This window comes from Diadema antillarum, unplaced genomic scaffold (genome assembly GCF_040938485.1).
Source record: "Diadema antillarum isolate AM-2024a unplaced genomic scaffold, OU_Dant_1.0 seq00000348_RagTag, whole genome shotgun sequence".
NCBI lineage: Eukaryota > Metazoa > Echinodermata > Echinoidea > Diadematoida > Diadematidae > Diadema > Diadema antillarum.
The window spans coordinates 1,319,421-1,335,880 of NW_027271358.1; the positions used below are offsets into that span (position 1 = coordinate 1,319,421).

At 38.3% G+C, this 16,460-nt stretch overlaps 1 protein-coding gene across 1 annotated transcript in view; it reads right to left on the reverse strand.

Annotated features, from left to right (window-relative positions):
- LOC139731036 (N-acetylglucosamine-1-phosphotransferase subunits alpha/beta-like) overlaps positions 1 to 16,460 on the reverse strand; it is a 45,166-nt gene that overhangs the window by 13,509 nt on the left and 15,197 nt on the right. The window contains exons 6-20 of the mRNA XM_071641918.1: positions 15,041 to 15,114; positions 14,290 to 14,421; positions 13,611 to 13,688; positions 12,734 to 12,802; positions 11,917 to 11,970; positions 10,713 to 10,844; positions 9,854 to 10,024; positions 8,576 to 8,699; positions 7,837 to 7,899; positions 6,485 to 6,540; positions 5,750 to 5,864; positions 4,457 to 4,665; positions 3,891 to 4,045; positions 3,354 to 3,475; positions 493 to 2,753 (exon numbers count right to left, since the gene is read on the reverse strand). Of these exons, the coding sequence (XP_071498019.1) occupies positions 493 to 2,753; positions 3,354 to 3,475; positions 3,891 to 4,045; positions 4,457 to 4,665; positions 5,750 to 5,864; positions 6,485 to 6,540; positions 7,837 to 7,899; positions 8,576 to 8,699; positions 9,854 to 10,024; positions 10,713 to 10,844; positions 11,917 to 11,970; positions 12,734 to 12,802; positions 13,611 to 13,688; positions 14,290 to 14,421; positions 15,041 to 15,114 (3,815 nt within the window). The remainder of the gene's footprint in view (positions 1 to 492; positions 2,754 to 3,353; positions 3,476 to 3,890; positions 4,046 to 4,456; positions 4,666 to 5,749; positions 5,865 to 6,484; positions 6,541 to 7,836; positions 7,900 to 8,575; positions 8,700 to 9,853; positions 10,025 to 10,712; positions 10,845 to 11,916; positions 11,971 to 12,733; positions 12,803 to 13,610; positions 13,689 to 14,289; positions 14,422 to 15,040; positions 15,115 to 16,460) is intronic.

Genomic DNA, 16,460 nt, shown 5'->3' on the forward strand with positions numbered 1-16,460 from the left:
AGGAGGTTGGAAATTTTATGTAGTGCAAACATCATTCATACACAGGACAAAGTATAACTGCAAATGCTATGATGATAAGAGGACAGTTTGAAATGCAAAGATGCAGGGATTTTGATTATAGTGTGACAATGAGCAAATATATATCTTTAATGCAGGGCATAACAAAATAAAGGCACCCTTTTTGGCAAATCACTTTGGAGGATTGAGGGAGAAGTTTTGATATCTTCCTGTATACTTTAATATCTTACACCACAGCATTAATTCATGTCAATGATTACAATACTTTCATTTATTTAGCATAAGGTGACTATAAATGACACCATAGAAATTCATGGAAAAAAAGGGAGAATCTAAAAACTTGGGTATTATCTTCAAGTCTATTCTGACGCCAATGTCATAATCAAATATAATTTGATAGTGTTTGCAAGCTTGCAGGAAAAGGAGAGGGAAGAGGGGAATTGCTGAATGTGAATTGATAAGTAGTGTCTGTACCTGTGTGAGGTTTTTGAAGCTGTCTGAGCGCTCCCAGGGAAGGAAGCTGCTCTTCCGATCCTCTTCATCTTTACTTTGCTGAGCTTCAGTCTCATCCACAGGCTGTGCAGTGATGTTAGAGGAGAGCTTCCCTGTAGATTTACTCCATTTTTTCTTTTCATGCTTTACAGATCCAAAGTTGTCTGAGTGAGATATTGTCTCAGTCAGCTTCTTTTGCAACTCATGCGCCAGATACCCTGGAGATATCCTCATGCCAATTTGCTTTGGCCATTCACTCTGGAATGCAGGGTCCCTAAAGATACTCTTGGCATCATTTAATAACTGTGCTATATATTGTTTTCCTTGACTCTTCTCAGTATCAATTGTAACTTTAGCTGCTTCTTTCGTCATCTTGTTAACAGATAAAAGCTTTCTAAACCCTTGATCACCCTGCTTCAGCTTTTCTTGGTCGTTTCCTCCCTGGAGTCCACGTTCACCCTCATTTGCATCCTCAAAGTCAACTTCTGCGGCATCCGGTAGCTGGAATGGAAGGTTATTCTGCTCTTTCAAAAGATTCCCAATGTTATTCTCATCGATGTCATTTCCATTACCTCCTCCAGGCTGATCCTCAAAGCCATTATTGACTTGCACGACGGGTTGGTCAACTTGATCATTTCTCACTGGTTGGTTTACATCTAAACCAGCTTGAATTGGCTTACTGAGTTCTTCCCGAGTTTTAATAGGTTTATTCTGGGCGTCTACTTGTTGAAGATTTTGACCAATACCTGCCAAAGGTACAGCATCCTGTACTGGTTGTTGGTTCACTTTCCCAATTCTATTCTCTTCACCAAGTGGCTGATCAAATGTATCTTGGTTGTCATGGCGTTGCCTGGCAACCAAGTCATCTTCACCTGCTCCTCCATCATTATATTTTTTCTCCTTTTTTGTGAGTAAATATTCCCTGTGATTTTCAAACTTGTCTGACAAATTCTTGTATTTTTCTTTGGTGTCCCTAACCTTTTGATTATTAACTGCAAACTGATCCATTCCTTTACCTTGATTTTGATTAGATTTGAATTGATTCTGAAGGATTGGAGCTTCACCTGGATGTCCTCCTTCCTTGGGTTGTTGCATATTTTCAGCAATTTTTTGCTGAAAATCCTCCATTGGTTCTATTTGTACAGGAGCAGCCAAGTTCTGCTGTTGACCTGCTTGATTCTTGTCTGGTCCTAATCCTGCATTGAATGTCTCATCATCAGCTGGTCTAGGACCTGTCTTCACCTCAGCCATTCCTTGAGGCTGTAAATAAGGAGCATCCCTCTGGCCTTGGCCAGCTGGTGGAACATTAATTCCAAACATTAGGTCATCGAAAACATCTGCCTCATGCTTAAAACCATTGGCTGCTACATTTGTCTGTTCACCATTCAGCCTCCCAGGCTGAGGAGGATTAAGGCCAACATTCACACCATTCTGTCCTGCAATGTTAACCTGAGGCAGTTTTTCTACTTGCTCAAATTCTTGTCTAGGTTGGAACTGCTGTTGCCCCATGCCAACATCTTGCCTCCCCATTAATCCACCTTGCACTTGTTCTACTGGCAAATTTTTAGCTGGCACTTGTCCAAATTGTTCCTGAATTTGTGGGACCTGGTCAGCTTGTCCTGGAGGAACCTGCTTCAATTGCTGTCCACCTTCAAGTGGCATACCAACATCTCCATGCACCTGTCCCACTGGCTGTTGTCCAGGCTGTTGGCCAGGCTGTTGGCCAGGCTGTTGTCTAGGCTGTTGTCCAAAGTTAGGTTGTTGATTGACCTGGTAAGGTCCTAACTGCTGTTGTGGCTCTTGTCCAGGCAAATTGTTCCTTCCCAACTGACCTGGTTGATAAACAACTTGTCCTTGTCCCTGATTGCCAAGCATAAATCCTTGGTTCTGCCCTTGTCCCATGAAATTACCACCTTGTCCTAGCCCTTGACCATTAATTTGTCCTTGTCCTTGATATCCTTGAACATTTGGCCACATCTTCTGCTGTTGTAGTTGGTTGTCAACTACGACTTGTGGCTGACGAAATTGCTCTTGTCCCTGGCCGGGTAACCCTCCTGCTGGCATCTGCCCTTCAAAGTCAGTCTCCTTAAATTGCTGCTTTGCATTTTGCAGGGGTTGCTGGTCCCCTCTGGCATGAAGACCAAGAGCTACCTCACGGCGTCGCTTGGTGTATTCTGGGGACAGCATGTAGTGGGCTAAGATCTGGGATCGTAGCCGGTCATGACCTTTCTGGGTTAGGTCACCTGGATATCAAAATATCAAAAAAGCAACAGTAATAAAAGCTTTATGGGTATAGCTCATTCATGATACAATATGCATGCAGAATAAATCATTCAAAAAAGGATGTGGCATATTAAAAAGAAGTGACACAGCACTTACAAATTTTACTTACATACTTTCACAATTCAGAGAATTGATTGATCTGATGTCAACAATGCACATTTTTCCTTCAAAATATGACTCACATCCTTGGGTGGCAAATAAATACACCTCATTCACTGAAGTCACTTGTCAAAAGTCTCAATCAAAACACTTCATGGACCCACTGTCCAACTGAGGCCGCTTTAATAACCACAGTCATGTTTAATGATACCTGTGTTTTTTATTTGATTTTGTTTTGTTTTGCGGATGAATATGACAAGTGGGGATTTGTGCATTCAATAATTATATCATTACATTTTTCCTTGCAAAACTGAACTGTGGCATAACTGCTGGGACTAGTTGGACATGGATTGTATGAAAAAAATCTTGCAATGCCCCACCAAGATAATGAGATCAATTACATTCACCGAGTACAGCTATGATGCTCCCATACCAACCAGTACTCCACTATAAAGCCATACCATCTTCCAGCTGTTGTTTAAGTTCTTCTAGCTGCTTAGCAACCTCCTCTGTGAGCTCCTCCTCTTTTGGTTCATAGGACACACCCACCTCCTTGTCTCGCACTCGGGAAACTCTGGGGGCTCTGTCAATTAATCAATCATGTGACATTAGCTGATATGTGATACATCTATCATTGAGATTATGGCTGATGCTTTGACCTACAGGTACATGTATATAAGCAGCAAAATGTTCATCCTTTGCTAATTAGCCAACAGTGTCTATTTCAGTTGAAGATGTGACAAAGACTTCTCTTTGCTTGTTTTGGAATACTAATAAAGTGGGGTTTTTTTTCCTAACTACTTATTGATTTGATTCATATTAAAAAAAAGAATCATCAAAAGGAGAAACTATCCCAGGATCAAACTTACTATACAAGGAATAAAACTGAATAAAACAGAAAGGTACTGCAGTAGATGAAAATGTGATTAAAATAGAACACACATAACCTTCAGATTTTACAATGGCACCTGTACATAAAATGAAGCATTTGTACTTACTGTCTTTCTTCTGAAATGTCATCAAAGTTGAAAGGAAATTCAGAATCCTCTTCTTTCACCTCTGTTTCCTTCTCACTTGTTTCATTGCCCAAGTTTAACAGTTTGAGGTCCAAGCCTTTGTTCTCCCTTGTGTCCACTGTGACATTAAATGTGACCTGAGACAGGACCAACATGACAGAACAGCTTTGCAGATTATACAAATTCTACAAGATTAGTATTCACAAATCTCAATTCATGTCTTTATTAAGAATAGCTACAAACTACTTTATGCATTAATTTTCAAAGCACTTTACCACTCACATAATGAAGAATCTATAGTTAATCACGGAGTATGACTTAATGCTGTACTAGGTAATGTGAAACCAGCAATATCTATTGTCTAAAAATGCAGGCCGTGTTCCTCGCTGGGAAGAAATATGCTCAATAACCTTCACAAAAAAAGTCAATACCATAACACTGTCAAAAGCTTTTATTTCTCACCAGGATAAGAGAGGGCATTTTAAGTCCATAGTTCACATGACCAGCTCTTAATAATCATGGCCACTACAACATTTGTGATTGCTTACATTGAGGAGCGTATCGTTGGGGCCTTTTCCCAGGACGTGGAATGTCAATGTGGACTCTGACATATTCTTGTAGAGCAGAAGGTGAACAGTCTTGAATTTCTGAGCGATGGTTGCTGTCCGCACAATTTCTTTGTTGTCATACTTGCCTTCTGTAATTGTCGACCCTGGCCCAAAGATGGGCGTCACATTGAAGTATGCTATCTCCAGCCCTGGCAGACACAACATAGAATGGAAACTCAGCATCTTGCATTCTCTACATTTTGGAAATGTTTATACATGCATGTATACATAGGCAAATACACACATGGAAACACAAACTCACACAAACACATATATATTTTACTTGTAGGTGACCTTGCATTACACAACACACTTTAAGTGGCACAGGTTGATTTTGTAAAGTCCTAAAGGCCTTCAAATATGCAGTTTTGTTCAACTCTGTCAATTTGGGGTTTTCGAGTTTTTCTAACATTACCCTTTTCTTACTGAATTCAAAATTTGGAAGCATAAATTTTCTAAGTGTGAGTTATAAAGGGTCTGTAAACCATGTTTTTAAATCTCTAATTGATTTTCTATGTTCTCTCCCTATTAGGTGAAACTGTTTATGAGAATCCTATAGAGGCTTTGAAATCAGTCTGGTGTAACTTTGATACTTGAATATATTTATGAATGGAAGGAATGTTGCTAATGAGCGTACCAAGAACTAGGACCCCGTTTACAGTGCAATCACGGTACTCAATCGCGGTACTCGGCCCCGCAATTTTGTCCGTTTACAGTGCCGGGCTCGGCCCGGGCTTTTAATTCAAACCTTTCAATATTTTGTCATAGTGGCGCTCTGCTTGTAAACAAACGACTACTATTGGGAGCGCGCCGGTGGCAATTTGGTACCGTATTTGGCCCAGTTTGCGTTTACAGTGAGAAAAGGCTGGGTTTGGCCGTGGCCGAGTCGCAGCCAAGACTATCTCCAGAGCTTGGCCAAATGCGCGGCCGATTTTGGTACCGCATTTGGCCTTTTGCGCGTTTACAGTGAAATGAAGGCCGGGCTCAGCCACGGCTGAGTCCGGCCTTTTCACTCACTGTAAACGGGGTCTACGAATATCTGATGATCCCTGATTGCCATGGAGATTTAAATGTCCTTATTCTATGACACAAAATAGAAAATGATTATGTACACTTGAATAGACCCTACACTCAAAGAAGCAATCTTAGGTGACTGATTTCTTTCCAGAGGTCAGCAGGAAGAGGGAGAAAGTAAGCAATACACACACTAGAATCAATACACATTCTTCATACCTTTTGGCAATGTGATATGCATCCTGTCCTCAGAAACAAGGGTTGAGTGAACACGATGGAAGTTGCCCTTCCCACAATCCCCTGCATCGAATCCACACTCAGGTACGTTGCAGGCCTGTTAGGCATCATGATAACACAATGTACCATTGGATATCAACATGTCTGTCCATAAAATATTGACTTGCCTATAATGCATATAGTAATCATCACAATTTCTCTATCCAGAGCTAATTGAGAGTCTGCATTCGTTTGAAACAGACAATGAAAGATGCACTCATTCACTGTCCTTTCTACTTTCCCGCTACAAAGAGACTAAGTCACATAAAGTGTGTGCAAGTAAGTTTAAACAAGCCAATTCTTCAAGCTGAATCTCAGTTTAAATGTACTTTCCTTGGTGTATGGTAAGTATTTATACCAGTAGGCCCATACCATCTCCCTGTTTGTCTTCTGTGAACATTTGTAATTTCTTTATACTTCTTAGTATTTTTGCCAATCCTGATGAATTAATATCCATGATATATTCTCCAAATATACAGATGCTCGAAAGGCCTTTCAGAAGTCGTCATGCTCAGTTCAAACCTTTCCCTAATCAATTTTGGAAAGTGCAAAAGGTGATACACTTTCCATCCATGATTTATCTTACTCTACAGAGCTTCCATAACTGCATGCAAAGTTTTGTTCTCACATTTGAAGCTGATGACATCATCAATGTGTAGAAGGGTGATATGTGCTTACCTGGTCACAGTACTTGTCTGCTATCCATCCATTTGCACAACCAGTATTACAATACACTAGTAAATGAAGAAAAAATGAATGGGATAACAAAATTATTGAATGTAGAAGAAGAGGAGGGGGCGTAGAGCAGATAAATGCTGAATCGGGAGGGATCCTATCACCACGTCTGTGCCACAACCCTCTCCCACTACAGGTTATTGCCTAGACCAGTTTGCTGGCTGCACTTGGGTAGATAGGAGGGTATTGCAAGCCCAGTATGCAGGCTACAGCTGGGTGGACAGGAGAGCTGTGGCATAAATAACTTGCTTAGAGACATTAACACATGCTCTTGGTTGGTCTGAACTCGATTCAACATTCTGTGACAAGCACATAATTTCACCAAAATGCACATATATATTGAATGTAATACAGTAGGAAAAAAAAACAACAACAGAATTAGAAACAATTACATTAGCCCCATCAGCATTGATGCACAACCAAGTTTTTAAATAGACTTGACTCCCTGTGATGCCTCCTATAATCCATAAACTTGTAACTTTCCATGGAGTAACTTTGCACGATACTTGAACTTCACTGACTCGGAAAGAAACAACTGCAGGGCACTGGATGATAACGGGGTGATTTAAAGAAAAAAACACACAAAAAGCAAGGATTACAAAAAAAAAAAATCAAAGAAGTTAAGACTTTCAAGACTCTGAGAATGGATGTTTCAACATGACACATGAACAAAATTGTTGTAGTGGTTTTGAATGGTTCTGTATAAAAGGGTTGCAGAAAGATTTAGCAGATTAAAGAGCTAAATATCTGCGGATGTAAGAGTTGACAAAGGTTTTTAGTATGAGAGGTCTAACAAAAAGATTTCCAGTGTTTTAAATGTTCTGAGAAGTAGAGTTTGCAAAAAAGATAACTAAAAAGAAGTTTCACAAAGAAGCCCAAAGAATAAACGGGCAAAAGAAAAAAAGGAGCATTACATCGATATTTATCAGTGCTTTGAATCTTTGGTAACTTCTGGGCAAAAATGTGAACATCAGGTATCAGCATCAAGTATATTTTTCTGAGAAGAAAAGTGATTTGAACAGCTTGGGCTTCCAATGCCACTGTTCTGATTGCTGTATTTACTCTGACTCCCAGTATATGATTTCAGAGCAACCTGGTTGTACTACTTCCAGATTTTGAGCAAATTGATGATTCATATGGATACAGATTTGGGACTAAGACCCTGCATCTGGACTGACATTTAGATCACCTGTGCAATTAGAACAAATTTGTATTAACCTGCTCCCAAGAATTATACTAGAAAGTTTGGCGAAAGTGAAATAAAATGGTTGACATTGTGACATCAGCATACTCACTCTGATCTAGATTAGTACTGCCTCCATGTAATCCAATACCCAATCCACCTTGTGCCTGTACTCCTGTAGTAAATATAAGAATGAAAAAAAAAATGTATTATGAAGCTACAGTGAATTTCTGTTGAAAAAAGAATAAACAATGAAGTAATGTCACAACAAGGTGGCTGACTTTTGCACTCTAATAAGGCTATTACTGAAAGAAAAACCATGAAATTCTCAATAGTGTAGTCAAGCAATGTTGAGTTAAACACATTAGTCACTTACCAAATCTTGATGGAAAAAACCAAATCTACATCTACTTAAAGTCCAAATGCATAAACACTAGTGCATGTCGCTCATACACTAAGTTTCCATATCATGAAAATATCTACTAACAAAAATCATGGCCTCACTGTGTCCCTGACAAAGATTGATTGTACAGAAGAATTTTAAAATAATATACATTGTACATTTCCAAAAACTATACTTGGGTTCCAATGTGTCGAATCACAAGAAAATGCAATCACATCAATTTCAAATTGGTGAATGCCAAATGATCAACATTTTCTGTCTCTGCAGACAAAAGAACATTTTTCATTAACTTGCCATCTAACATGACTTATTCTCATTTTCACCCTTACATTTCACATCTTTTTTGCTATATTCTCCTTTTTGTATCTTTATTCCTGCCTTTCATTATTCAGCATTTTTAAAAATTCTTCCTTCAGACCACTTGTCCTGGATTAAAGGAATATGATACCTTCACAATCACCACCGTCCCATTCACATTCAGAGTTATTGCAAGCCTTGTCACAGTAGTTGTCCTTGATCCATGATGACGGACACCCCTCTGCACAATTTGGTACAGGCCAAGTCAGGTATACCTGCAACACAGCAGCAGGGAAATAGGAAATATAGCTGCTAACATTTCAGCGTTCTCACTATTGTACACACTTTCCCGGCAAATTTGTCCTGTACTTGGGGAAAAAACATATTTATATAACATTTTGTTTTGTTTTTTATATTAACTTTGTTCTCTCTCAGTTGCTGCAGTCAAAAGGGCTAAAAGTACTTTAGCCATCAAAGTTGTGAAAATAAAAGATTTAACAAACAATTCTTGGAATTGAAGGTCTATTATACAGGAAATCCTAAAAACTGAAAAGAACCAAACACTATGGGAGAGGGGGATTATGAATCAGAGAATCAGAAGAATTTTCAAGTAACAAGTTGCATGGAGGTACTGTGTATGAAAGTGTTATCTTAAGGAATTGACATTTGAGAGGGTCTACAAAAGAGTTGGGAATGAAAGGCACATAGAAACTGTTCTGTAAAACAAAAAGGTGTACAGAGGTACCGAGAATGTGAGGGTTACTAAAGGGTATAGCAACTTAAAAGGGTCTACAATAGAGCTGTGAATGAAAGGGGAATAGAAACTGTTTTGTAAAACAAAAAGCTATACAGAGGTAGGGAGAATTAAATAGTTATGACAGTACTGCAACTTGAGTCTAATAGAGAGCTAGGAATGGACTATAATGAAACAAACTCAAAGATGTGCTTGACATTTGCATTCTAAGTCTTTTCAATAATGCATCTGCATTGCAATGTAAAGTTATGTTGTGATTTTAGGGACTTGTTTTGATTTCTCAAGTTGTGCTTGACACAAAGTTTCTAGCATTTGGGCCCTGGATCAGATAAGGCCTTAAACATTATACTCATCCAGGTTTCCCACAGGGACCACCTGAATGATTTGTTCAACATTGTATGCCCTACCCCTAGAATGTTTCTTGCCTAGTTTGTTTTAAAAGCCAACTGCAGTTTTTTAAGAAGATGGAGAAGCAAAAAGTTTATGGAAAACACACAACACACAATGCAGGACAGACAAAAAGTCATTACAGTTTGATCACTTGAGCCCTTGCCTCAGGCGAGGTAAAAAAAAAAAGGAGAAAAAAAGAGATATTCACATTTCACAAAAAGTGAACAAACAAACAAACAAATAAACAAAAAACATGAGAAAATTAAATGTCTAGTTGATGAGTACCTTTTGACCTGAGGCGTGTGTGTAGAAGTCATCAGGCCAGATGTCTTTACCAAACATGGTGTCATCATTCAGGTAGACAAACTTCCTGGAGAGGCCTGGGATGCGATGGATGTGGGACTCGATGGCAGGTGAACTAAATGTGGGCAGGTGGGTCTTGTTCTGGAAGATCTCCTTTGGGTGCGACAAGTGTTGTAACATGTGGACAATGACATGGACATAGAGGTAAGCCTCCAAATTTTCCTTTGTAAGAATTGGTATCCCCTACCCCCAAGAATGTTTGCAGCTATGTTAAGTTGTATTCAGACTGTGAGATTCAAAGACAACCAGTGAAATAACTTTAAACTGATGACAGACAAAGGAAGACTCATAGCTCTTGAAAAGCCATAACAAAGCTAAACAAACAAACATACGGAGCCCTTTACATAACCCCCTGCCAATTTTCATCGCTGTGGGTAATTAAGCCCTTAGCTCAGTTGAGTTAAAGTCACTCATAAACATTGCATTTTCAAATTAATCATACAAAATAAGAGTCGCAAAAAGGACCAACACATGCTCCAATGACAAAAGTATGCTGCTTAAGGCAGGTTGATTCTCAAAGTTGATATAAACTTTGCTGTAAAAACACACAAGAGCTATCAGAGCTATCAGGTATAAACATTTCTTGCAGTTATGCCTCATTTTACTGTACATACAATTTTATTCTCTACTAAGTTTCCTCACACTAGGCAATGTTTGACCTATCATGATCAAAGACCTCATATCACGCAACTGGATTACATGACCACAGTTAGACTTCCATGTCTGAATATCTACCGCATAACATTTGATGGGTCCTGTCGAAAAGAATGCCAACACTTACATCATGAGAAACTAAGACCAGTCTTGGGTTATCAAGATTCAACCAAGATGGAATCTGTCCATTGGTTACAATGTAGACACGTCGTATCCATGGGGCGTGTCTTTCTAATGACCTCAGTGAGTATCGCAACTCCTGCAACAAGGATATACAAAATTGACAATAAAATTTATTGTGACAGATGAAACAATCTGGCTCACTCCACAAATCATTCATGAGGTGATGGCAGTATTCATATTTATATGACTGGTAATGAATATCAACAGCTATAACTTCAATATAGAACAAAGTTTAACTGCATACATGACAGAAAGTCCTGACCACAGACATTGTAAGATCAAGAGTCAGTCTCAAGTGACACTACAAAGAAAGGAATGAATCACAAATTTTTGATGGAAAGTAAATTTTATATCAAATCACAGTAAAAACAGCACTCTCCTGAATCGTTCTCTCCTACCTGGTGAACACTCATTTAAATCTTATATTCATCCTCCAGAATTTCATTTACAAACTAGAAAAGCACTCTGAGAGCGCAGACCTCCGCCAAGCAGCTACTTCATTTCCACCGATGATCTTGCTCTTCCACAGAGATCAGTGATTTCCGCCCATACGTACTAGTATGCATGCTGAAAATTGCCCTATTTCCCAATTATAGAAGCCTTTGTTACGTCATAAACCTTCAGCTACGCGGCACGCCTTGCCCTAACAGAAATTAGAGCACGCACTTTAGTGCACGTATAAAAACCTCAAAAATGCGCAGCTTGAACTCCCAAGTTCATTGACCCTACCTGTCAAAATATCAAAAATCCTTCATAAAATCCATAAAAATTTCCGGATTACTACCAAAATTAAATCATCTGTTCCTTGTGTCATTCTCAACCTTTCCTGCAAGTTTCATCTAAATCAGTTGACTACTTTTTGAGTTATTTTGCACACGGACGAACAAGCAAACAAACAAACAAACAAACCAACAGTAATGAAAACATAACCTCCTCCCTTGGTGGAGGTAATTATGTGTCCACCCAGCACTATCACCTCATAGATGCAGTGTGTGTAGTAGGTGAGACAAGAACTACCTACTTTTCAGATGAAACAATGAATGCTGTTGCCAAACAAAACAATGTTCTATAACTTGTGATTTTCATATTGTGAAAGCAGTGATCTTATAATAAAAAGTTAAATCCCTGTATGAGTTTTCTTCTCTTACCTCATTATCTTCAAACCTATTGGGTGCATAATCTTCATCTGGCTTGGCTTCTTCCTGCATGTGATAAATGAAAGGGAGGGGAGGAGAATGGGGAAAAAAGCGGGTAACAGGTGGTTTCAGAGGAACATACCAATCAATTGCAGAAGGGTTGTATTAAAACTTTGTGTTCATCAACAGCATTATCCCTTGACAAAATACACCATACACCAATGACACCGCCAAGCAATCATGCAGTGGCAAATGCTGCATTTCACTCTGTTCTCTTAACAACCTGGATTTTACATTGTTGTTTACTGTTGTTTTAATGAAAACTAATGAATTCCTACAAATAATTGTACTGCACATTCAGTACACTCAACATCAGGCAACGAGTTCAAAACAGATACAGCAACAACATACATGAAAAATGGGTACTACCAAGCTTTATCACTCTTTCAAGTGTAAACTGGACATAGAAACACTCACTAAACAACATGTCCAATCAAATATACACTGAAGTGCTACCTTACAGGGACTCCTGCAGGCAAAATATCAACAGAGAAGACCGTGGAATTACAGGTAAAAGGAAAAACAGAAAGCAAATGTATGAATTCATCACACAACACATTACCGGCTCACCACATGCCCCTGTGATTGTCAAAGATATTTAATACCATTTATGTGATCTATCTTCTATTTTGTCTCTTCAGTAATGACATTTCCCTCTTTCGTCTTACCTAATTGTATTTACAAATGCAAATGCACTTGCACTACAGACAAAACACACAAACACACAAAGAAACAGCTCTGCCCAGTCAACTTGGGAACAGCAACTCACATGTTCCATATTCCACATGAGGTATGCCTTGTTGACCTTCAGAACACTGGTGGTGTTTGTCTTTTCAGCCTGTACAGAAGGGAAATGATCGTGAAATTATAATCCTTGTTACATTTCTATGTACACATCATGCTCTGACATAAGCAGGCTCTTGTGCATCAAGAGTATCAGGTATCATAAGTGTGGCAACTTATATATGAATGTTATTACCTCCGCCAAGGAAGGAGGTTGTAAATGTTTTTAGTCGGTGTTGGTTTGTTTGTCTGTGTGCAAAATAACTCAAAAAGTTGTGAATGGATTTGGACGAAACTTGAAGAAAAACTTTATAATGACATAAGAAACACATGATTAAATTTTGGTTGTCACCTAGGAATTCTTATGAATTTTTAAAGGATTTCTTATCTTTTGGCAGATAGGGTCAATGAACTTGGGAGTTCAAGCTGCACGTATTTGAGGTTTGCATACGCACACTAAAGTACATGTTCTGCTCGGTGAGGTGCCGCACAGCTAGAAGCTGATGACATAAACAAAAAGCTTCAATATTGGGAAATTGACCGATTTTCAGCATGCGTGTATGGGTGGAAATGAGCTGCTGAGTGCTTTTCTAGTTGTTATTATTATTATCATAATCACATAGTTACGACAGAAAACATAATCAGAATAAGAAAGAGGAAGAGAGAAAGGAATGAATTGTAAAATCTTCCACATAATTGCAAATAAATTGACAGTTTGTTACACATGACATTTACCTCAAGCATCATATTATCATCATCATTCGATATTACAATATTTACAATAATAACGGTGAGAATAAACAAGAAACCTACCAACTGACAGCTGTCAGCAAAGAATTTATATCAATGATTACAAACTTTACCTCTGATATCACATCATTGATGACATCTGGGTTAGTGATGAAGACCACGGCAAGACCAGCAACATTCTCTACAACTACCTGGATTGGAAACAAGATGCACATTACGAAGCTTTAGAAGAGAACATGAGCAATTGAACCACAGAGAATTTAAATAAAAATCAAGTTAAGCATATATAAATTCACTATGGAAAGCATTATATTATTGACAGTTCGACCAAGAAAAAAAAAGAAGACTAATGGCAGTTTGAATATTAGTGTATCACCAAACATGGTTGAGTCTTAAAATTGAAATAATAAAAAAAGGAAACAATTATGGTCTCTCAATACAAAACAAATACAAAATTGCCCTTCCCTAATACAAGCAAAAAGATTCCTTAACACTTCATAAGCTGTCTCTCAGGCATGTCATGTCTACTTCCTATTCATCAAAGAAGATTCATTTAAAATCTTCATCAAACAGAAAAAGTAAAACAAGGGCATGTTTTCTAGGATGTTATACAGGATACTGAAATGGTCACTACTTTGCTAGCATGAACTCATCTCTTTTTCTGAAATCTGATTTGTTGCTGTTTACTGCCAACATAGTAATAAGAACATACAATGGAAACTTCTATGGTGCATGCTCTTTGCTGCAAAGATGATTAGCATGCTATCTCACACACACAAACTAATAACCCACCTCCCCCACATCCTTCTGGTACTGATCGGCAAGTCTGAACTTGACCTCCTCCTCCGTCGTATCTTTTCCCACACCTGTGATCAAGACCCGGTCACTGAAAGCAACACTCCCTGTCACAGCAAAATCTGATGTCTGAAAGGAACAGAGCAGTTATTTCATGACAGAACAGAATAAAAGAAAAAACACTACTCAGATAGGAGTGACAAAGAACATATAGAATTATATGAGCTGTTCTTTCAAATTCAATGACAGCAATATACACTTGCATGAACAAAGAATACTACAAGATACTTGTATTATATACTACCTGAATTAAAAATAAATTAAAAAAGAAAACTCCTATGAGTGTAGAACTGCATAGAGAAGAAGCAGAGTTGTAACTTCCAAGTTAAATTTTGTTTCTTCTCAAGATTTTATAAATAATGATTTTTTTTTTTCTTTTCAAATCTCTATATATATCAAAGGAATCAACATAGCTGCTAATCATAGACTAATTCAGCTTGTAAGTTTGTATGACAGTGAAAATATCTACAGCTTCTGGTGTGCTTCACAGTTTGAGGAAAGTTTAAGGGGTGCCTTATGCCTCCAGTCCATAAAATAAAAAGTGAAGTGAATAAACAAATTAAAATAATGACAACAACTATACATTGCTTGCAGTGTGTTTAGATAATATTTATTTCTTTAGTTTAGTGTAATCACATCTTTCACAAAATGCATTCTGGTCTTCTACCACTGCACATGAGGTACTCACAATATATCCTTTGGAAAGGGTGTAGTTTTTATTGCTCAGGGTGAAAGATTGGGTCTTCTTCACTACTGCCTCCACTGCAGGGTGGAAGTAATAAAGAGAAGAATTAGGAACAAAATGTTGACATATGATGGAAGGGGAAAACCATTCATGGGTTTCCCTGCTCCTCAACCAGACAGGGGCTGTATATTGTGGAGGTAGGGGTCAAATCTACACAAACACTTTGTCGTGCAAGCCATTTTTTTCTTTTTTTTTTTGGTGGGGGGGGGGGAGTGGGTATGTACTTGTAATGGTTCAGTTCCTGTACCAAATGCAATGATAACAATAACAAAAACAAACCGCAGTATGGCCTTTGAATTATCAGCTTAATATAATACAAAAGGAGAAAGTCACTGTCATTTGCCTCATATTGCTCTTGACCATAGAAACTAGATTATGAAATGGTGATATGGATCCTACACAAATGAGTTGCTGAGACCTATCACATGACCAGCCTTTTATTGTGCCTAAAGTATACTAATGACCGCTACAAACAACTGCTCATGTGCACTCAGAGGCAATGCCTATGTCTTATGATTACACTGCAATTGTTTTGTGTGCTGTTGAAGTCAGCTTGGAGCTGGTGCTGGCCAAGGAACCTTGTGAAAATGGTTGCCACAGAATTTAAATCATGTCATCGTTTTATAAAACTATTAATGCACACTACTTGGTCATGTGTTTGTGAGATCATTTAACTTCAACAACTATTAAACAGTTCAAGAATCACTCAGCTTTAACTTGTGTGTTTCAGACTGTTCTAAAGCAACAATCTAGTGGATAATTCTTTACACTTACGCCTCGTGTAATGCATATCATTTGTATACTAATAACCTTTGTTTTGTTAAATCTCTGACATCATTCACATTGATGCACATTATTCACACTTTAAACAGGGTGAGCACAGAAGGTCACAAGTCTTGAATACTCCAAAAAAGAATAGCACCAAAACCCTTTACACCAGCCTGACAGGGTTTGATTTTTGTTTGTCGGGCTCTGCCAGCACTAACACAGCATAACATCATATGGCTGGCAGAAAGGGGTCAACATGAATATCTGAGCACAATTGAGCTCCAGTTCTGCAGTAGTGCTCTGCAAAAGTTTATTGGTATTTAAACAACATTAAGCCAGTCTTCAGATTGATGTTCATCATCACATATGAAAGGGCTCTAGAAAGTATCACTTTATACATATTACAACATAAGTTCATCATTTGGTGTTAAATTTTATTAAAGTCCTTCTGCCTGCCACATAGTATTACAGCATTTCTTCATAAAAAGAAGAAAGAAAAGCTTTCTGTTTTGTTTTTCAGGCTTCTTAGAGTCGAAACATTCAGGTTTTTCAAGGGTGTCCATGGTTTCTTCTCTCACTGCTCAGTTTGTTTGCA